Source organism: Vigna angularis, chromosome 2 (genome assembly GCF_016808095.1).
Source record: "Vigna angularis cultivar LongXiaoDou No.4 chromosome 2, ASM1680809v1, whole genome shotgun sequence".
NCBI lineage: Eukaryota > Viridiplantae > Streptophyta > Magnoliopsida > Fabales > Fabaceae > Vigna > Vigna angularis.
Genome location: NC_068971.1, coordinates 4,153,793 through 4,177,193, shown reverse-complemented (window position 1 = coordinate 4,177,193; position 23,401 = coordinate 4,153,793). Strand labels below are relative to the sequence as shown.

At 34.4% G+C, this 23,401-nt stretch overlaps 2 protein-coding genes across 3 annotated transcripts; both read right to left on the bottom strand.

The window, feature by feature from the left end:
* Positions 1 to 438: 438 nt before the first annotated feature.
* Positions 439 to 1,951, bottom strand: LOC108327159 (1,4-dihydroxy-2-naphthoyl-CoA thioesterase 1). 2 transcript variants are annotated; one of them, XM_017560893.2, is made up of 3 exons: positions 1,655 to 1,951; positions 1,306 to 1,497; positions 439 to 797 (listed from the first exon to the last, which is right to left on the bottom strand). In XM_017560893.2, exons 1-3 carry the CDS (start codon positions 1,745 to 1,747, stop codon positions 645 to 647), a joined length of 438 nt encoding a protein of 145 aa, XP_017416382.2. In that variant the 5' UTR covers positions 1,748 to 1,951; the 3' UTR covers positions 439 to 644. The 2 variants fall into 2 exon arrangements, with proteins under 2 accessions (XP_017416382.2, XP_052728779.1); XM_052872819.1 differs by having other exon boundaries at positions 1,616 to 1,948.
* Positions 1,952 to 8,640: 6,689 nt separating this feature from the next.
* LOC108327699 (expansin-A1) lies at positions 8,641 to 10,165 on the bottom strand. The gene is made up of 4 exons (XM_017561387.2): positions 10,094 to 10,165; positions 9,806 to 9,930; positions 9,406 to 9,694; positions 8,641 to 9,307 (listed from the first exon to the last, which is right to left on the bottom strand). Exons 1-4 carry the CDS (start codon positions 10,159 to 10,161, stop codon positions 8,998 to 9,000), a joined length of 792 nt encoding a protein of 263 aa, XP_017416876.2. The 5' UTR covers positions 10,162 to 10,165; the 3' UTR covers positions 8,641 to 8,997.
* Between the last annotated feature and the right edge of the window lie 13,236 nt (positions 10,166 to 23,401).

The following is a 23,401-nucleotide window of genomic DNA, read 5'->3' as shown; positions in this document are numbered from 1 at the left end:
AATTAAATATTTTGTAAACTTTATAATAAAAATATTTGAAAAAAATTGTTAAAATTTTAAAAATTAAATTAAAATATCAAATTAAACCAATTATTTATTAAATTTTAAATTAAAAAATAAAATTTAGAAAAAATATGTTAAACAAATTTAGAAATCCTTTAAAAAAGTTTTCAAAAACAGTTCAATCTTTCAACAGTTTAAAAAATAGTTGAAAATTTTTAATATATATTTTCACAAAAATTATTAAAAACTAAAATTAGAATTCAATTTTTCGGAGAAACTGTATTTTAAGAAATTTTGTTGCAAAAATTATTAAAATAAGAAATTAGAATTTAATTTCTGGAAAACTGAATTTTAACTTCTTACAAAACCATTCTATCATACTATCGAGGTAAATATTATCATGTGCTATCCTCGTAGATTAAAAAAAAAATATGCTATCAGAAAAAAAAAATCGCATATATTAATCAGTTTATAATCACAAGAAATTGTCATTCCATTTAAGCAATAAATTATTACAATGGTTTACATTTTGAAGCACCAGTGATGCTTTTCTTAGACCCTCAAAACAATCTTTTCCTCATTGTATTTCAGAAAAGAAGAAAGTTTTGGTTATGCAGAAGTAAATTAAACAGCAGGAATATTCACAGTCTAGAATACTTCCTGAGTGTTTCTGCTGCATCTTTTGCATTGTCTGGGACAGGCATGTTGGCGAGTAGAGTAACCCTTGACGATGATGTCAGAGATCTCTTTTCTTTGTTTGAAGGATCAAGCTTCCAGATTCTCACCTCCCATACCTGATTTCATGAAAAACTTAGATGGGAAACAAACTAATCTCAAACGAATGGTCTTAAAAACAGATCCTAAAATATACTTACAGGGTTATTAGTTCCAATCAATTCCTAAAGCCAGATTATAAATAATAATTCAACCTATCTTGGTATTTTATTTGTCACAGATGCCAATCTAAAAAAGAAATATTTGAAATCAAAGCTTCTATCATTTTAATATTTAGTATATATTTCAGACAGATGTATAACTTGCTTAATAAAGAAATAAAAATGAACAAAAAAATACAATTTCATATACCAAGTTCACTATTTCCTCTTCTTTTTCCTTACCATGTTACCGACCATAGTGTCCCTACGGACTTTACTCTTTTGGGTCAACAACACGTGCACATTTATTCTAACCAGAAAACAAGAACATCATGAGGTAGTTTATTATCAATTAGTTTGATTTTTAGTCTATTTGATTGGATCTGTGGAGTAAGCCAAGAAGAAGAGAAAGAAGAAATTGAAATACCTGAATGGTTTTGCCAACATTTACAGGGGTAGCTTCTGCATAGACCATGTCACCAAGCACAGCACTTTTCAAATGGTTGATGCTGAGCTGAATCCCAGCCACTCTTTTGTAACCACCAGCCATGTGGGCACCTATGCTCGCAAGAGCCTCTGCCACCAATGCCGACACGCCTCCGTGCAGCACCTTGAAGGGCTTCACCATGTGCAAAATTAAACCATCAAGTTCCCATCTTTACTAAAGACAAACAAAAAACCAGAACAAAGTAAAAGGTTTCTTTTTTTGTGTGGTTTGGAGGAAAAGAAAGCAAAACCTGGCAGCACTTTTGTGTAACAGGGAGATAGCCAGTTACCCTTTTTGGAGACAAATCTTGAATCTCAAATCCAATTGAATGGAGAGGAGCATCTAGTTCAGAAGTTTTTGATGATTGCTGCCGGTTTTCCATTTATCAGCAAAGTTCGATGAAAAATGGGTTTGGTGGGAATAAACTATGATGAAGAACTTGTCATGAGAAACAAGATGACAGCGGAAATCTTCGTTCTTTTTTATACCATGAATGGGACGAACGAGAGTTGGTGGTAGGTGAGAGAGTTTTTCACGTTGTGGAAGGTAAGCTCTAAAACTCAATTTCTGACTTTTTGGATATCTTTGCCATAAACTATTTCATCCCTTAAAAAACATCAAAATAAATATACTTTTAAACAGATAAACTTTTTATATTCATTTAATATTATCATTTTTTTATCTTTTAAAAAAATACAAAAACATTTATTTTCTGATTATTTTACTTTTTTTTAAAATGTGTGTTAAATAAATATAAATTTATGTTACTTTATCATTATTTTTTTTTAAATCTTGTGATGATTTTAAAAATATTTGTGATACAGATAAAAAAAATATCAACACAAATATAAAGATTATTTACCCTAAAGTTAACATTTTTAAAGTAAATTTAAAATGCGTTACCTGTACCAGCTAATTCTAACCAAAACCAATTATAATTTCCTTCAGCCTTTAAACTTGTAACCATGTGTGAAAGGTACAACTAAGCTATCACCAATCTCTCACTGTAACAAGTAACAAATATTTTTTATGAATATTAGAAATTTTTAAATCTATATGGTAACTACTGAATTTTTATGAATCTACGAATTAAGTAGCTACAAACTACATTAACTTTGTAATGTTTATTAAAACTTCAAATAACCAGCTATACAATAAAAATTATCAGCATAAATTGTGTCAATTGATTTTTTTTTTAATTTAACATAACGTTTAATTTTATCCTCCTTCTATTGAATTTTATATTCTAGAGATATATAAACTTTAATAATTTAAATCAATTGTTGATTAGAAATAAATTTTCAAAGTATGCTTTTAAAATATACTTCGATTGAAAAGAACCGTGTGTAATCTACTAATATGCTTTGGTTATGTTATTGAAAGTATTAATTCAAAATATTACTATTTAATTTGTACTTTTATTTTTATAATGTGATTCTGTTATGATTTTATTTCATACGAACTACTTTTATTTAGATTGCGATATTATATTTTCAAACGTTTAAAAGATTTCTTATCTGTTTTCTGATGTGACGTGTAAATTCAAGTAATTTTTTGAAAAATATACTTAAGAGATAATTGAGGTTTTTTCTAAAAAGAACAGTAGAATATTCAATCTTCCATGAGTTATAGGTATTTTCTGTTATTGAAAAATGCAACACTATGGTATTATTGTATTTTAAATGTTGGAAGGATATAACAGAAAATTCAATACATTTTAAAAAATATGAGGAGATTAAAATTCGTACTAAATATCCAAATAAAAAAAATGAATATAAGTCGTCTTGTCATGATAAAATCATGTGAACTTGAAATTTGAATTAATTAATTACATGAAAAGAATAAAAAACATAGAAGTAAGTTTTTTTTTCGTTTTTTTAAAAAATCTAGGAAGTGCAGTCAAATTTATACTTTTATTATTTAGATGAATTGACCAATTATTTCGCAAATTGAGATCGAAAACATCACTTCTAATTTAATGCAGGTTGGCCATATAAATATAATAGATACCGTTGACTACTTTCGTAATCCATTAAGTGTTTTTTAATATTTAGCAATTTTTAGCTAAAAATTAAATATTATTTAACAATAAGCCAATTCTCATTGAGATAAAGAAATTCTTAACGTGTGATCAAAATATTATAAAAATATTATAAAGTTGCTTACCAGAGAGAGGTTGTGTTGTGCCTTTCAAATATCACAAGGTTAAACATGCGTTGGACTGCAACTTCTTAAGCTGGAAGTTTCTTATTGCACAGCCATAAATATTTTCCTACACCACCTTGAATTTCTTTATGCACTCTCACATATATAAAAGAAATTTCCTATTTTGTCATCTATCTTTTATATTGCGTAATCCGAAAATTAAAAATAAATTTTGAATTCTGCAATTTAAAAGTAAAAAATAATTTATGAATTGTATAATTTGAAAATAATTTTTAGATTATATAATTCAGAAGTCAAAATATTTTTTTGAATTATATAATTCATAAATATTTTTTTAATAGAAAAAATGACTTTTTGACTGCACTCTGAAATTTATTTTTCACTTTCAAATTATGGAATTTAAAAGTCAAAAAATATTCCTAAATTATATGATTCAAAAAGGGCAAATATATGAAAAAATGTATAAAGGTGCAAAAAGAAAGTTATAGAGACATTGAAAGAAACTTTGTCTTAGGTTTTAATTTGAATATAACCCAAAAACACAAGCGACAGCTTCATGCGTGTTTGAGCTCTCTTAAGCAAATAAAAAATATGGGAACTTCTTTCTGCACCTCTCTATTTTCTTGTTGCTCTCACATATAATCTTATATCTCTATTTTACCCTTCAATTAAATTATATTAAAAACTCTAATTGACTAATATCATTTATTCTTCCTCTTCTTCTTCCATGAGCACAGCGTTGCCCTTCCCCATTAGCTTTTCATTGTTCTTTCTCAACATTCAAGAACCTTTCTTACCAGACTCCTTCTTTCAACTACATTTGAGTTTAAGAAGCTCTCCTTATCATTCTCTTTCTTTTATCAGTATGTGTCCTTACATCTCACCCCCTTTTCAGGTTAGGATTTGGATTGTTTTTTACTAGTGTCTAGGCATGTTAGTGTTTGGCTAGGAAGAAGAAGATGTCCTAAGAGCCTCTAATAGACTCCATGAGCTCCACAAAATGAAACTGTGCCTCCAAATCACTAAAGACCTAGTTTACTTCAAGAAAACTTGATTAAATAGAGCATTTTGACACATCAACAAAGTCACCGCTCAACGTTTAGGCTTTGACGATCAACGCCAGCCTTTGTGGTAGCCCTAGATGCTCTCTAGAAGTGTGGCGCTCAGTAGTGAGAAGTGGCGCATAGTACTGGAAATCCTAGAAGCTCTTTGTAATTACTTCACTCAACGCTAAGAGGTGGCGCTCAACGCCACCTAGGCTTTTAAACTTCCACCATTTTATTGATCTTCTTGCTTCTTTGGGTCACCAAAGTTATTCGATGTGGCAGAAGATCTTCCTGACACAAAAATATATACAAAAAGAGAGGATTATAGTTATATTTACACAAGTGTGACCCAAAATAAGAGTATTTACAAAAATAAAATGGGCTACAAATGCGAGATGTGAATACAAATGGGAAGCGTATGCAACTTTGAACAACTGCTTGATGTCTTAGAAAAGAGTTTTCCTCTTCTTTTTAGTTTCAATTTCTTATCTATTTCTCCTCTATTTGTAAACCTTAGGTTCTCTACCTTGGAGAGCTAACCCTATTTGTTGAGATTAGATGTAATGAACTAAATTATTGTTTATTTTTGTCTTGTTAATACATGTATGTATGTGTGCATATATGTATGTATACATGTATGTATGTTTGTGTGTATATATGTATGTATGTATGAATGTGTATATGTATGTATGTCTAATTCAACTTAGTATTTGAATTTTGTGTTGTAGTGACTTTATAATCAATCGTTTGTTTGTTGGTTCTTGATGTATTGAAAAATGTCTTTTGACTCTAAACTGAAATTGTATATGTAACGAAACTCGTATCTAAAGATAAAATATGTTTTCTTAGTAATTTTAATACTCTTAAACTTAATTCATTGTTGCTTGTTGAGGACTAAATAAATTAGAATTTATGAGTTGAGGTTCAAAGTGACTAATTATAGGATTTGAGTAATGTTGTGAGTTTATTTTATTCTGAAATTAAAATTGAGATATCGATAATGTAATAAATAAAATATAGTAATGACAATTGTATATGTAAGTCCTACAAAAATGAGTTTTTGGAATAATACATTGTATAATCCTTTTAGTATTCAAAAATTAGTTTTATATTATGCAATATTAGAAAATGACCATTAAACTTTACCATTCAAAAATTTCTTTTTATGTGAAAAATATTTTCAAATTATGTAATTTAGAATACAAATTATACAATTTAGAATTGATTTATATAAAAGTAAGTTAAGAATTATTCATTATAAAAGTTTTCTATACAAAAAATAGTCTTAATTGTGCATTCTTAACAAAATTTTTACAAAAAAAATTAGACTTTTAAATTGTATTATGTTAAAAGTTTTTTTTTTTTATGAAAAAGAAGACTTTTAAATTCTGTAATATAAAAGTAAAAACAGATATTTTTTTATTGTGCAATGCAATCCAAAAAGTTTACCATGTTGCAAAATGTAGAATTTTTTTAAATTCTGTATTTTTTTTTTAAGAAAACGATAAGATTGTGTTACCTAAAAGTCAAATGATTGCATAATTTAAAGTCAAAAATACCTTATGAAAAACAAAATTCAGTTAAAAGATACTGTTGATATTTAAATTTGCAAAATCCGTAAAAAAAAGTTAAATCAGAAGAATAAAGTGCGAATTTTTCATATTTTTGAATGTAAAAAGAAAGCATGGAGGAGAGAATGAAATTTTCTATTATTAAGAAAAATAGACGGACCCACATTCCTAAAAAATAAAATTCCAGTGGTTAAAAAATCTAATTTAAAAATCTCTAAATTTAGCATAAAATTAATTCTACACTATCAATATACTTCTTTCGTCACGTATTGCTAAAGATAGAGTCTCATATTTTCATTCATGAATTTGCTCGTTTACTCAATATTTTTCCCGTGGAGTGTTACTTTGTTTGGATTAGAATAAATCAATAACTTCTTTTTTTTATATATATATTGTAAACTAATTTATTTTGATAACATTCTCACCTTTTTTGTTACTATTTTTCTAAAAACAAACGACATATTTATAGTAAAAATATACATTTACAAAATAAACAAAGTTAAATGTTGTATAATAGCGTGTAAAAGAAAATCGTTGAAAAGATAAGAAATTTCAGAGACATAACATAAGGCATCTTAATTAGATGAGTGATTGGTGGTCAATTTAATTTTCAGTGGGAACACAAAGTGGATTCATCAAAATGGTTTTGACCATAAAAGAGAAAATGATGCACTTTAAGTGTTAGTGATTGGAGATATAAATGGTCAAATGGAGACAGCTATGGATGTTTGACAAATAAATTTGACATTTAAGCATTCATCAATAACAAAATGAAATTCTTTCACATTGCATTGTCTTCTTCTTACTTCTACTCTTTTAATTATAACCAAAAAGTGTACACTTTTTTTGTTTTTCCTCCAGCTCTGTAATTTTTATTTTTTAAATACATATTTTTTTTATCTCTTTTATTAAATTAGTGTTAACCACATTAGAAAATAAAACTTATGCCATTTTTCTTCTCAAACTCTTTATTTTCTTTGAGACGACACAATTCCATTATTTATCTTATGACATCTACAACCATTATCATTTTGACACAAATTTGATAAAAATGAATAATAAATATTAAATTATTAATTAAATCTATAATTTATTTGGTATTATTTAACAATAAGTGTCTTAAACATGTAGTGGAAGCTTTAGAATGTTAATAAGCAAATTGTGTTTGTTTGATTCAATGTTATCTTTTATTTAGTTGTGTATAAACTTCATGTCATTCTTAAAACTTAATCAATAATTTAGTCTTCTAATTTGTTAGTTTGATTTATTTTGATCTCTTTATTATTTTTTTGTTCAATTAGTCTTTTTATTATTTAAATTAAACATTTTAAAAATCAATAAATTAAATTGAATCCAAAAAAAAAAAACCCATCATACTAAACAACTAACTAATTAATTAAGTCAATTTTTAATAAGTGAAGTTGTCCTTATTCAATAAAGTGAGCTAAATGAACAAATAGATAATTCATAAAAACAATAAAGGTGGGGTCAATTCAAGTTGTTTTCATAACTTAGCCAAGGCAAAGTAGGGCCTGGACACCTCTATCGACCTTTTTGAAGTATCACTTTTTTCTTCTGCACACTGCTGTAAAGTTCACCAATTTATTAGGTTAAATTTTCATTACTTACAAAAAAATCAGTTTTCTTACATAATGAATCTTGGCGAGATTGGTGCACATACCTATTTTTCTACGACTAATGGATGTTTTGACTCATTACAGAACAACCAAATCCATTGACTCTGTTTATTTATACTTCATACTTATTTCATTTCCTTCAAAATAAGGAGAATTTGACTTTTCAGAAGTCATCTGACAAAAAGAGAAAGATGCAAACACCACTTTTTTTTTTTATGCTTGGGTAAAATCTAAGAGGAAGAACAGTAACATAGTTGCTCTGCAAATTGTGAATGATTGGGGTAGTACATGTTACTAATCATTTTCAAGTAATTTTCTATATCAGTAGATGTGGTTAATTTTGCATGTCTGTCCTTGGACTAAATTAGAGGACTTTTTGGCCCAATTCACATAAAATGAAATTATCAAAAGTTGCTGTGGAAATTATAGTTTACATTTTTCTTGTTTAAAGTTTGGAAACTAAAAATAGTTTTAAAAGAATGGAAACCGAGATCCAATACAGACTTTGAAAATTGTTTTAAGGACAATCCACTTAATTAATGTTGACTGATGAATACATGAACGCATCATTACACACTTTTAGGCGAATGAAATAACTCTAACCACTGTTTATTTAGATTGGTTTTAGCTATGAAGCAGAAAGCAAGAAAGACAAGAGAAAAATGAAAAGAACGAAAAGTACAAAAGCTGCAGACATGATACTTTATACATGCAATAGAAGAGGGTAACGATGAACACCGTTTGTTCTTTACTTTGGCCAATAGGACTTAACCCAAACAAATGATTACATCTGGTTCACGAGAGATCAGAGCAGAAACCTGAATCACTCATTCTGTCCACCACACTTAAAAGGAATGCATGCAAGTGTTCCTTTTTATTAAGCCGTTGAGGCATAACCATTCTCATTCATTCAGCAGCAACTAAAGTACAAGGACACATTCAAGAATCTTTCTTACAATTTTTCTTTCTCAACACAGCAAGGATTCCATTTGCTGAGGCATAGCATAAATTAAGCCAGCACATCATCTGCAAATGCTTGCTATACATGTAAATCAAATTATATATATATATATATATAAAGATGGGACTAAATGATCTTGATATTTAGCCCACAACACTAATATCCCTCTACTATACTCCGGTGTAACTAGGTTCTTTGACCTGTAATATTCTTACTGAACATTATTCAAAAGGTACTCATTTAAGGGTTGGTTAGTAGTTGAACTGCCTTCCAGTGTAGGTCTGCCCGAAGGACCAACCAGCTGGAGCAACATTGTATGACACCACACTGTGTCCGTTGCCAGTGGTAACTACAAAGGAAAGGCTTTGGCCATTCAAGTAGGAGTTGCTTTGCCAGTTTTGCCCCCAGTTCCTAGACATGGCTTGCCATCTGGTTCTTGACCCTTTGATGGACACAGAATGCACATCACCGGCACCTCCAACATTGGTCACAAGGACTAAATTGAAGTAAGAGTGGCCATTGATGGTAAACCTGATTCCACCCTTTCTCCTGCATCTCACCCTTCAAAATCCATGAACAAAAAAATCTCAGCTTTAAACTTGACATCGACATAGTTTCGTTTGTGGTAAAGAAAAAATGAGAAAAAATGTTATAGTTACCTTCTGTATACTACAGGAACAATTCCGGCCCTATATTGAGCAATGTGCTGGAAAACAGGTTGAGACAGATCAAAGTGGTGTTGGGGAGGGTCACACCAACCACCGGGTGGACAGAAATTTGTGGCAGTGACAACGATGGATCCAGGAAGACACCATTGTGGGTCATTCACACATTTGATTTCAAAGCATGCACCACAGCTCAGACCATTGTTGAACAGTGCAGTGCTCAGTGCTGTTGTATCAGTTCCATAACCCTGGCTATACAGATTTCCATAACCACAGGCCCCTCCTGCAATTTGAGAGATATACACGTTACTGTACGTTGCTAAAGCTAAGAAGCTAAAGTATACACTTAAGGTAAAAACGACAATGTGAGTTACATTTGTGCAGAAAAACATACCCATTGTCCCAGAAGCGTCACCTCCTCCATAGAAAGTGGCGTGTGCATTGGTCCAACCCCCGTAGCCCTTGACATGTGACACCATGTAGAAAAGTCCCAGAAGAAATCCAAGAAGAGCCATTTCCCTGCATAAACGAATCATTGGAGTATGAATAAGTGAGGATTGTACAATAAATTCTGATTATTTAGAAGTAGGTGAAGAGGTAGAGTAGTTAATAGTGTGTAAAAAGTGAAAGAGAAGATGAAAAGAGAGTGAAAAGGAAGAGAATCAGTTCAAAGAAGCTGAACCTTGAAGGAAGTTGTTTGTGGAAATGGAAGGGGAAATTGGAAAGGAATAAATAGAGGAGAGTCAACATCAACCTGACAGACAGATAGACACATTTGAGCTGTTGGGACCATGGAAATGCTGAAAACTGTGAGAGAGCAAGGGATCTAGGGAATCTGGTTTGTGGAAAACTATGCTTTTTTAACGGGAATGTGAAAGCAGTTTCATACAATTCAAATGGAATTCGAGTCCACTATAGGAGGCTATGGATTTAAGATCTTCTTTTCTTCATACTAAACTAACTTGCAAATTGCCTGCAAGAGAAAAAAACACACACACACAAGTTTTACTGCAGTAAAATTAGTCCAAACAAGTCACAATCTGTTTCGGAAAGCAAAAGTTACCTTATTTCCAAAGCCCTTTTTTCTTTCACCTGAAGCCTTTTCAGAAATGAAACAATAAAATCTTTCTTGTGGAAAATGACAAAACCTCTTTAGATGAAATTTTTGTCATCTGAGAATGAAAGCATAGATTAGCTTGTTAAAGTATAACACCTGATCCTGAAACTGAACATGTTCCACTTATAAAAAGATAAAGTGATGAATTAAGTTTTTCTTATAAATTATAATTATGCATAAATTAAAGCGAGTAAAATTTATTTTCTTATAAAAGTTAAAGTTCATGAATTCATTCTAATTGTTACATTTTTCTGCTTACTTTTTCATGTATTAATGCCAGTTGACAAGTTTATCCTATCAGTGTCTAATTATGTACTGATACCAGAATTCAAGCCATTAAATGTAAGGAATAGTTACTAATGATTACAAGGGAAAAAAATTCTCTGAAATTACTCTTGTTTTGTCTTGAATTATTAGCACAATTTGATGCATGGTAATAAATGTCACCCAAAGTGTCAATGAATAAGTGGTGGTAAAAATTTGAGTATGACTATTTATCAGATAACAACAAAGATAACGTTCTTATGAGTGGCATTTACACATTGGATGCGAGGAAAGGCGTTTGTCAACTTTAAATTGCAATATGACAAAACCACAAACAGTGCAAACAGTGCATTTGATTTGCTTCTGTTATCCTCAGTTACCAATGCAAGAATCCCAACTTCAACCTCAGCCTTTCATTCATTCAGCTTCAATGATTTTTCTTCATTTTAGCATCAAGAAGCAATTAATCAAGATGCAGCAAACATAACCTACAGGGTACGATCATAATCAATATATTATATATACATATATATATATATATATATATATATATATATATATATATATATATATATATATATATATATATATATATCATCATAAATTCATAATCTGTTTGAAAGATAAGAAATCCGTATATATTGTACCTTTAACCTGTGTGCTATGGCCTAATAGAAGAGGCCATTACTCATCCAGAATCTGCAAAGACACGATGTTTGGCTGGCATGCATGCAAAGTTGCTTAGACATTAAATACAAACATGTGAAATTTATTCATATCTGCAGACACAAGTACCTACTTAATTGCCACACACCACAAAAGCATTAAGCCTAAAAATGAAACGCGTTGATGGGTTAGCTCATGTTTATTCCAAGTGTAGAAGTTACTCGGTGTTAGTCTGGATAAAGCATGGTTACCCGATGCCATGGTTAAGCAATAAGACCCCTATACTGTTTGGGATATGCATGTAATGCAATGTAATTAATGTATCCATAAGATGATGGTTAAATAAGCAAAAAGAGAGGTTTTAGGTTGGCCATTGTGATTCGTTCATTTCGTCGGCAGAGGATCACATATGAAGTGGGGTCTAACTCATACAATCTTGCTATTTTTTCACATGGCAAGACAAACCCTTCTTGCCCTACCACACAACCTCAACTTTATAGGATCTTTTTTGACGTTTATGTGTGCATCTTGTAACACGTTCTCTCTTGTATACTTCCTAAACTTTATCTACAATTCACAGTCTATAAATATCAATCATACTTTAATACAGATTTTTTTACAATATTTTAAGACCGTACACATATCATTTTTTTTATTAGATTTTAAACGTGGTAATACGTCTAATTCAATCCTACAAATATATATATATATATATATATATATAAATATAAATATAGTTAAAACAGACTTTAACCATGTTCTAATACATGTTTAAAAATGGACTTTAAACATAACTCAAGTCCACAAAATCGGTTTTTAAGGTGATGTTTTACACTTTACTTATATATTATAATTAGTCTTATCTCTAATCCATATAGAATTTCCAATATATGTCAACACAACAACAAATTGTGAACCAATAAAAAATAATACCTATGTTATATCAAAATGTTGTCAAAAAAATCTATATCAAAATATCTTTTTTCACATATAAATAAACGTAATTTTATTTTATAAATTAGTAAAATCTATCTTAAAAGTATGATAAATATGTTAAAAATCTTATATTGACTAAAAATAAAATCAATTAATAATTTATGATTAAATATAAATCACAATTTACAAGCTGTTTTTAATTTAGGGTTAAAGTTTCACAGCTCTTAACCTATACTCCTTTAAAATTTGGAAAATATATTGAGAAAAAAAAAAATATATATATATATATATATATATATATATATATATATATATATATATTACATCTTCGAAAGATAAATAAGACTTTATAATTTTTGTTTGGCATAAAGAGCATTGAGAAGTTATAGAATGAGTTAAGAAAAATAATTGCATGCATAGAAGTTTGCTAACAATATTTATGATTGGAATTTAGAGGAGCTTTTTGTCTCCTCTCATGAATATAGTAACGATCCAATAAGTTCCCTATATGTGTGATATGCTTTGATATTGTTGATAAAATATGAAGATGAGTGAGTTTGATTTGTTGCCATAATAGTATAGAATGTGTAACAGGGCTTGGCTGAGTGTCGGTTAAAGTCATTAAATAATGTGAAAGGACACTTTTTGTTAATAACGTGAACTTTTGGTAATCACTGTTTAGAGCACGTGAAAGCCTTAAATAAATCACTGCTTAGTAATTAATAAGCCTTCACATATTGATGCAGACACATGCAACTTTACACCTATAATATATATTTTCCATCACTTTTTATTATTATTATTGTTGTTATGCCTTTGATTCAACTACACACCAAGTCTATTCAATGGTGGATTTCTTCTAAAATTATGTTTCTGCTTTAATTAATATTATTATTATGGTCAGTAACTCGTCTATGCTTCTTGACTTTCTGTCACTACAATATATATTTCCTTAGTCATGTGCAAAAAATAAATATATTTTTACATATCTGATTATATGGATCTGAACGTTGTTAGTTTTGGGTATTTTGAAAACTTTTACTTGTTACTAAATTAATTTGAATTTGCTAATTAATTTGCCTGAATCGTTAGACAAAAGGAATTGTTGCCACTCTTTAATGAAACAATTTATTTATTTATTGTTAAATCAACAAGAGACAAACATAGCAGGAGGAAGAACGATATGTTGCAGGTTGATTGAGACTATGAAATAAAATGCTACAAGTGAAATATCAAATATTCATAATAATGTTAAATATTCCATAGTAAAAAAATATTAATAATTTTTATTTAACTTTAAATATTAAGAAAAAAATATAAGTATATGAATACTGAATCAGAGTACTAAATAGTAATTGAATAAAAATCAAATAATTATAATCATAGTAAAAATGAAAAAAAAATGTATTAATTTGATAAAATTGAAGAAAAATATAAGGTTGAATGAAATCACATAAAAGATTATGATTATAATAAGAGAAAAAAATACTTTGAAAATTTGAGTACAAATTATGGATATTGGATGAGTATGAGTCAGGTAATTTTGAGGGAATAAATTTTGTTTTAACAAAAAAAAATGCTTGTATAAAGAAAAATAATAATTAAGAATCAAATAGAAAAATATGAGTTTCTTTATGTTATTCAATAAACTAAATTTGGTTTATTGAATACTTGAAATTTAGAAATAAACATTCTTATGAGAAAAAATAAATAATAAGCAAAAACGTTAAAAAAAGTATAAATTATTAAATGAATGTCATGAAAATTATTTTATTTAATGAAATTGATGTTTTTGTTTTATAAAATACAATACTCAAATTGAATGAAACAACAAAAAGAAAAAAAAAATATGCAATTAAAATTGTGATAAAAAAAAATGTAATTAAAATTGTGATAAAAAGAAAAGGAACTTAGTGAAATCGAGTAAACTTTGTGAATTTTAAATAAATAGAACAATTGAGTGAGGATAAAAAAAAATTATTGCGAAAGAAATTAAAAGGAAATGTTTCTAAAATAATGACCAAATATAAGTGATTTAGGTTGTTTAATAAACTACGAGATTTTTATTAATTAAATTTAAAGTTTCTCAAAAGTTTGTATATTTTAAATTGAGCCTCTATTAATATTTTTTTTCAATACGGTACTCAATTATTTTTCAATTGAGTTTCTACTATTTAATTTTTTTTATTAATTGTGTAATGTAATTATTATCTTTCCTTCTCAGTTTTTTTTTTCTAAATATTAATAAACATAAAATTTTGTGAATATTGTTGTTAATGTAAAATGAAAACTACCTAACAAATTGCGCTATATTAATTATAAAATCTTATATTTCTTAACATGAAAAAAATAATAAAACAAGATGAAAAAAAAAGATAACAGTCATAAAAAATAATAACTCAATTAAAAAATATAATATTTTTAAATACCTAATAGAAAAATAATTAAAATATAATTTAGCTGGAAAAAATACAAATTTATAAATAACCTAAAACTTAATTAAATATTTTATTAATTTAAAATAGAACGAGTATTAAAAACGAATAAAGAAAAATATAAGGATGAGTTTGTATGTTGTATGTATTTTTTACATTCAATTTAAAAAGTTGAATTTTACTCCTATTTATTATCATTATAGTTAATTAATATAAAAGAAAAAAAATCATAAACCTTAGTATCAAAGACACTCTACAATTCACTTTTGTAAACTGTTTTGACCGGATCTGGAGGGACCCTGTTAAAACACACAAGTTTGTCGAAGACCGGACGGACGATCATGAACGGTAAAGGCTGGCGGACGAACGATGAAGTTGTTATGGACCGGGCGGACGCTTTCTCACCAGCTGAAGCAGATCGAGCGGCTCTGGCGCCTGGGGCACTAGAAGCTGACGAAAACCGGACGGTCGTTGCTGAATCCCACGAACTGAAGAAGGCCGGGCCATGCGTGTGGCGGACGGTACAGTGACGGACTGACGCTGCTCCACGCTCTAGGTTGGAGGTCGGGCGGGTTTCTCCCTATGCACTCCCGGTGGTCGACCTCCTACTCCAAGCCGGGCGGTCGGGTACCTGTCAAAGGCACTCCGACGCTCAAGTCAGTAATATGACAGAGCGGTCTGTGATGCATGTATATATTGCATCGTAAGGAATTTTTCCCCTGAAATCATACCTGAGACCTTTATTTATACTGATTGTAATGGACTTTTACCTTTCGTGGGCCTGAAAACGGTCCAATCATACCTTAATCTTCATTAAGGGCTTTAACGAGTCATTAGTATTTAATCGCGCAGTCAACCTGGGAGGGACGGTCGAAACGGTCGGCCAGCAGGGTAACCGGCCAAAGATGTCAACCTGGGAGGGACGGTCGTGACGGCCGGTCAGCAGGGTGACTGGCCAATGATGTCAACCTGGGAGGGACGGTCGAAACGGCCGGCCAGCAGGGTAACCAGCCAAGGATGTCAACCTGGGAGGGACGGTCGTGACGGCCGGTCAGCAGGGTGACTGGCCAATGATGGACACTCGGTCAGTCGACCTGGATGGACGACCTTGGTGGGCCGCTCGTTCTTGATGGTCGACCTGGATGGACGACCTTGGAGGACCGTTCGGTCTATGTCGGCTCGGACAACGTTAGTTTGGACGCTCGGTCATGATTGTGACCTGGGTGGGCGGCATTGGTTTAACCGCTCGCTCGGTCTATGTGTCAGGAGGACCGGTCGGTACATAAGCCCCCTAAGCCCAAGCATAATTTTATTATGCGAAGGGGTTTTGTAGATGGCTTTCATGAAAAGGGACGAGATCTCTGGTTTGCTTTCTTTTCTAAGTCCTTTCTGCTCGTTGGTGAGTGGACGGAAGACAAACAGTCATGCTTGTTGAGGCTATTCGAGGCTGAGAATTTAGACTGAGAGGTTGAGGCCCTTGGACGTGGCCAATCTCGTGGACGTTCGGCTTATGAATGGCCGACCTTGGAGGATCGCTTGGTCCCTGTGTAGTCGGACAGCGTTAATTTGGACGCTCGGTTTGATGGCCGACCTGGCTGGACGTTCGGTCTATGTGTCAGGAGGACCGGTCGGTACATAAGCCCCCTAAGCCCGAGCATAATTTTATTATGCGAAGGGGTTTTGTCCATGGCCTACTTGGAAACACGGGTTCTCTGGTTGGACATCGCTTCTAAGTCGTCTCTGTTAGGAGCCTCTGTAGGACCGTTCGAGGCTGGGCGGTTTAGTCCCTTGGATAACGAACGGTTGAGGCCTGCGGAGGCTCTGCCGATACTGAACAGCTAAGGCCTTAGTAGGCCATGTTGGGACCGAACGGTTGGGGCCCCGGGAGGCCGGGCGGTACAGGTCGCGGAGACCGAGAGATTGAGGCCAAGAGGTCGATCGGTTGTGGGCCTTTGGAACTTGTAGTCATGTCGGACGTCATAGTGTTCCGCGCACATACTTGGGCTTGTGGTCACGCTGGACGGCAGTGGTTCTGCGGAAAGAACTCCCCGTTCACTGCCCGGGCAAAGATGACAGTGGTTCTTCGGAAAGAACTCTGTTCATCAGCTTGGGCTTGTGGTCACGCCGGACGGCAGTGGTTCTTCAGAAAGAACTTTCCGTTCACCGCCCGGGCCAAGCTGGCAGTGGTTCTTCAGAAAGAACTCTCTGTTCATTAGCTTGGGCTTGTGGTCACGCCGGACGACAGTGGTTCTTCGGAAAGAACTCCCCGTTCACCGCCCGAGCCAAGCTGACAGTGGTTCTTCGGAAAGAACTTCGTTCATTAGCTTGGGCTTGTGGTCACGCCGGACGGCAGTGGTTCTTCAGAAAGAACTTTTCGTTCACCGCCCGGGCCAAGCTGACAGTGGTTCTTCGGAAAGAACTATCTGTTCATCAGCTTGGACTTGGTCTATGTTTGATGTCGGATGATGGAGGAGTGCTCATTTTTGCTTTATGCAGTCGTGCAATCATTCCGGGTTACCTGTATTAGGAAGAAAACGTAATCGAATTTGAAGTTTAAAGGAAGTAGATTATTATACCCTGTAAGGTAGATCGGTCAGTTGAAGATGCTCGGGCGAGAAGGATTGTTCCTAGAGACCACTTCCTAGAATAACCGTGCGTGGCCCAGGAGACGTTAATGACCGTGCGTGGCCCAGGAGTTCTTGAAGAACATCCTAGTAGATGAAATTTGTTCCGCCGAATTGTTGAATGCCTGAACACTTGACGCCATGAAGGGCAGACGATAAAGGCCTGATGGCCAAGTACCTTTGTGGCCGAACGGTCGAGTTCTTGTGAGGCCGAACGGCCGAATACCTGAATGTTGAGGCCACAGAAGGCCAAAAAGTGGAGGTCGAGCGACCGGACACCTGCAAGAACGAACGGCCAAAACGAATGCGTGGGGGGCCGAATTGCCGGATGCATGTGAGGCCGAATGGCCGAAATGAATGCATCAAAGGCTGAATGGCCAAGTTAATGGGAGGCCAAATGGACGAACGTATGTGGGGCCCGAGAGATCGAACGGTTGAACCCGTGAGGCCGAATGACCAAACATTTGATTAATATGGCCGAACGGCAGATGCCTCTGGAGGCCGAGTCCCTGAGGCTAGAATTGGCCGACAAGTTTTAGCCTTTGGAGGCCGAATTGTTGGCTGACTATCTGCGAAGCCTAAAAATTTGATGCCAAAATTTGCTAAGTGCCTGCAGGGCCAGATTATGGAATTACCTAAGACCAAGGTATGGTCGATTAGTTGAATCCGATCGGCTGGGACGTCTGAATCCAAATTTGGTTGAGGTGAAGCCGAACGGTTGAGAGTTGAAGCTTGATATCCGACTGTTGAGGCGAAATGTTTCCAGAGCCTGTTGAGGCCGAACGGCCGAGAATTGAGCCGGAAGGCCAGATGCTGGATGCCAAATTCGGCTAAGTACCTAAGGCCGAATGGCCAAATGGTAGAGGTCGAACACGTACCTTGGAGGCCAAATGGACGGATGGTTGATGTCGGACGATCGAATTTCTTAGGACGAGCGACCAAAAGGTTGAAGCCGGATGGTCGAACGTTGAGTGCCAAATTAATCGAAGTACCTAAGGCCGAATGGTAGAGGTCGAACACGTACCTTGGAGGCCAAATGGCCGGATGGTTGATGTCGGACGACCGAATTACTTGGGACGAACGACCAAGAGGTTGAGGTCGGATGGTCGAACGTTGAGTGCCAAATTTGGCGAAGTACCTAAGGCCGAATGGTAGAGGTCGAACACGTACCTTGGAGGCCAAATGGTCGGATGGTTGATGTCGGACGACCGAATTACTTGGGACGAACGACCAAGAGGTTGAGGCCGGATGGACGAACGTTGAGTGCCAAATTTGGCGAAGTACCTAAGGCCGAATGACCGAATGGTAGAGGTCGAACACGTACCTTGGAGGCCAAATGGCCGGATGGTTGATGTCGGACGACCGAATTACTTGGGACGAACGACCAAGAGGTTGAGGCCGGATGGTCGAATGTTGAGTGCCAAATTTGGTGAAGTACCTAAGGCCGAATGGCCGAATGGCCGAATGGTAGAGGTCGAACACGTACCTTGGAGGCCAAATGGTCGGATGGTTGATGTCGGACGACCGAATCACTTGGAACGAACGACCAAGAGGTTGAGGCCGGATGGTCGAACGTTTAGTGCCAAATTTGGCGAAGTACCTAAGGCAGAATGGCCGAATGGTAGAGGTCGAACACATACCTTAGAGGCCAAATGGCCGGATGGTTGATGTCGGACGACCGAATCACTTGGAACGAACGACCAAGAGGTTAAGGCCGGATGGTCGAACGTTTAGTTCCAAATTTGGCGAAGTACCTAAGGCCGAATGGCCGAATGGTAGAGGTCGAATACGTAGCTTGGAGGCTAAATGGCCGGATGGTTGATGTTGGGCGACCGAATCACTTGGAACGAACGACCAAGAGGTTGAGGCCGGATGGTCGAACGTTTAGTGCCAAATTTGGCGAAGTACCTAAGGTTGAATGGCCGAATGGTAGAGGTCGAACACGTACCTTGGAGGCCAAATAGCCGGATGGTTGATGTCGGACGACCGAATCACTTGGAACGAACGACCAAGAGGTTGAGGCCGGATGGTCGAACGTTTAGTTCCAAATTTGGCGAAGTACTTAAGGCCGAATGGTCGAATGGTAGAGGTCGAACACGTAGCTTGGAGGCCAAATGGCCGGATGGTTAGGCGGGGAGGCCGCTATGGAAGCGCGGCCGAACGATGGAAACTGAGTTGTTGGGTTGATGAAGCCGGTGCAAAAGGCTGAACGGTGGAAGTTGGCGTTCTTATGAGGTGCCCCTCATTGGTTCCTTGTGGTTACAATGGGGAATATCCACTCGGCCCCACGGTGGGCGCCAAATGTTTCGACCGGATCCGGAGGGACCCTGTTAAAACACATAAGTTTGTCGAAGACCAGGCGGACGATCACGAACGGTAAAGGCTGGCGGACGAACGATGAAGCTGCTATGGACCGGGCGGACGCTTTCTCACCAGTTGAAGCAGATCGAGCGGCTCTGGCGCCTGGGGCACTAGAAGCTGACGAAAACTGGACGGTCGTTGCTGAATCCCACGAACTGAAGAAGGTCGGGCCATGCGGGTGGCGAGCGGTACAGTGACGGACTGACGCTGCTCCACGCTCTAGGTTGGAGGCCGGGCGGGTTTCTCCCTATGCACTCCCGGTGGTCGTCCTCCTACTCCAAGTCGGGCGGTCGGGTACCTGTCAAAGGCACTCCGACGCTCAAGTTAGTAATATGACAGAGCAGTCTGTGATGAATGTATATATTGCATCGTAAGGAATTTTTCTCCTGAAATCATACCTGAGACCTTTATTTATACTGATTGTAATGAGCTTTTACCTTTCGTGGGCCTGAAAACGGCCCAATCATACCGTAATCTTCATTAAGGGCTTTAACGAGTCATTAGTATTTAATCGCGCAGTCAACCTGGGAGGGACGGTCGAAACGGCCGGCCAGCAGGGTAACCGGCCAAGGGTGTCAACTTGGGAGGGACGGTCATGACGGCCGGTCAGCAGGGTGACCGGTCAATGATGTCAACCTGGGAGGGACGGTCGAAACGGCCGGCCAGCAAGATAACCGACCAAGAATGTCAACCTAGGAGGGATGGTCGTGATGACCTGTCAGCAGGGTGACCGGCCAATATAAATACAATAATAAATAAATAATGAAGAGTAAAAGAATAATACGTATATTATATTAAAACGTTTAAAAATGATTGTTTCAAAATATATTTTTCCAATTTATTATTAAGTTAATTTATCTTGCACCCGTGACTCCCAAAAGTGCAAGGAGTTACTTTTTGCTTGAGGTAACCCCCAATCATTTACAATAGAAGTATACAGAAAATATCCACTCACAGAATTATTAAATAAACCTAAATAACAGATTATTTAATCCGGTCAAAGTTACTCAATTAGTGAATTAGTTAAAAAATTAAAAAAGTAATTATTTTCATTCACTCAAATCATTTAAAATATTATATAATTTAGTTTTAATTTTATTCTAATCATTTTTAAAAATTAGTTCACTATTATAATTTAATTCAATTCATATATTTTATTCATCTTTCATTATGTTCCTATTGAATCAGAGTAAAAAGTTACAAAGCTTTCGCATAATTAAGTGTCATTTGAGGCTAAAATTAACATAGATAGAGATACAAACCTATTTTTATATGTATTACTTTTAATACACAGAGATTCCATTAGTAGCTATTTAATCTTAGTCTTTATCCCATAAACTTAATTCAAATCAAACCTGGTATTATTATTGTACCAAATTGAAGTATACGAATTGTTAAGTTTTATTATAATCAAGTTCCTTTTGAACCTAAAATCAATAAGAGCAAGAAACACATGCTTCATATATTATTTTCAATATACAATAAGACTCCATGTGATAAGAATGACAGCAATCAATGTCTTGATATCCTAAACTTAATTTGTAGGGACGTTTTATCTTCATTGCCAACAATATGAAGTAAATGAATGGTTAAGCCTTAATAATTCTTTTTAAAGTTCCAATTATTACACAAGAGAAATTACATGTATAAATTGGATTCTTCAATGGAATTAATATACATCTTAACTCACTTTGAGATTAAGTCAGTCAAACTTATTTAATAAATAACCCAAAGTTTAAAAAAAAACCATTATACAAGTCTTCGCTCACTGACATAAAATAAACTTGTGATATTAATTAAGTTTTGGTTTTTTAAAAGGGAAATTATAGCCATAATATGATATGTTTTAGGGTTAAATTTAAAAATTAGTTTCTAAATCATTATACCATTCTTTACTCAAAATTAGACAATGAATGAATGAATGGATCTTTTACTTTTATATAATGTTTTATTTTTTGATTTCTACGTGTGAGACTTAAATTTCCAACAAATCCAACCAGTATTAATGTTAAATATAAGTTTGCAGTTAGATTAGTAAAATGTGGGATCTAAGGTTGTCATAGCAGTTGCTTTCAGAAGTGTCTTCAGCAAAGGGTGCAAACTACGCGTACGATACTATCTATGTCAACACAGCGTAGAGAAGAATCTGATAACCAATGGGTCAGTTTTGCTTTGTTGCAGAGATGCATGGTGATACTACGAGAGAGAGAGAGAAAGTGCACTGTGGAGTAGTCCCTCTCTGCATTTAAAACCATTATTTAAAGACAGGGACAGTGTACCATCATAATGGAACATGACCCATAATCAAAACATGACCTTGTCACGTACCTTCGTCTACACCTTCGACTCGCACATGCCTATGTGTTCTCTTCTGTTCTCTTATGCATTACATTCTCTTTTTGCAACTTTTCGCTTCCTTTTTATTTGGGTACAATCAATCGCATTATTATCGTACCAAACTTTCCATGTTTGAGCAAAATTGTGTTCATAAAGTACTGCATTTGGATCTTGTAACTAAAAAATATATAATTAAGAGAATTATATTTCTGATGATCGATCGAAAAATTACATTCTTATTGTGAATTCATTATAAAGATCAATGCCAAATACACGTGTACAGTGTTGAGTACAGACATTCTTGGTTCTTCGTGATTATGTATCTGAGTAATTACAAAAGGTCCTGAAAACTAATTAATCAGCAAATGCAGAAGAAAATAAAGTGCTTCTATTAAAGAACACACAGGGCTTTTCATTTTTTTCTATATGAGGGACTTTAAAACTTGATATTTGTTGATTGCGTGTTAGTGTGTGTGCTTTTTCAGGCAGCTTTAGGTTATATTTCAAATCATTGACAGCTAGACACTTTCCCGTTCTAAATTACAGAACTTTGATGGTTGCAGCACCTGGAAACTGATTGGTGGTAACTTTGACCTCACCGACCACAGCACAAAACCTGGAAGTAGAGGAAAGAGATGGTGAATAATTTTATGAGAATTATCCTTCAATTATGTACACAAATTAGATTAATTTTCTTTTAGTTTCCTTTCCTAAAAGAAGCTGCCACGTTAGTCTCATCTATTCGGTTTTTTATGAGAAAATGTGACCCTTCACTCGCCCTCTCGTGTTCCCAAGTGAATGGACATGCATACGCACATGCACTATCTAAACTGAAATTTATTTAGATGGTCAAGTTTTTTATACAAATACTTGAAAAGGCACCGGATCATATGAACTTTAATTTTAGACAGATATCAATCGCATCAGTTGAAGGATGCGTAAATTGTTCTTTTAACCATATACGCTTCAGGTAGAATGCCTGACAAACTAACTTCATCATTCAAGAGAAAAAACAAAACATTTTTCAACTACTTTGGCTACATAAATTCACATTGTTGTTATACAATCTTCGTAATTAAGCCGATCGCTGTTGACATTTAAAATGACTTTTTTTTCCATTCTACTTTAATGTTGAGAAGAAGTGGGGAAATTATCCTTGCAAAACGCGAACTATGATTTTGCAGATGCGACGAGCATACAGGGCCCTAATACAAACCCCAGTTTCATCAATGGGACAAAACTGAATTGTC

Coding starts and splice junctions, on each gene's coding strand:
- LOC108327699 (XM_017561387.2), bottom strand. CDS start 10,161: ATGTTGACTCTCCTCTATTTATTCCTTTCCAATTTCCCCTTCCATTTC. Junction 9,931..10,093: donor CACAAACAACTTCCTTCAAG/GTTCAGCTTCTT, acceptor TCGTTTATGCAG/GGAAATGGCTCTTCTTGGAT. Junction 9,308..9,405: donor GTTCCTGTAGTATACAGAAG/GTAACTATAACA, acceptor TGGATTTTGAAG/GGTGAGATGCAGGAGAAAGG.
- LOC108327159 (XM_052872819.1), bottom strand. CDS start 1,747: ATGGAAAACCGGCAGCAATCATCAAAAACTTCTGAACTAGATGCTCCT. Junction 1,498..1,615: donor TTACACAAAAGTGCTGCCAG/GTTTTGCTTTCT, acceptor CACATGGTGAAG/CCCTTCAAGGTGCTGCACGG. Junction 798..1,305: donor ATGTTGGCAAAACCATTCAG/GTATTTCAATTT, acceptor TCATGAAATCAG/GTATGGGAGGTGAGAATCTG.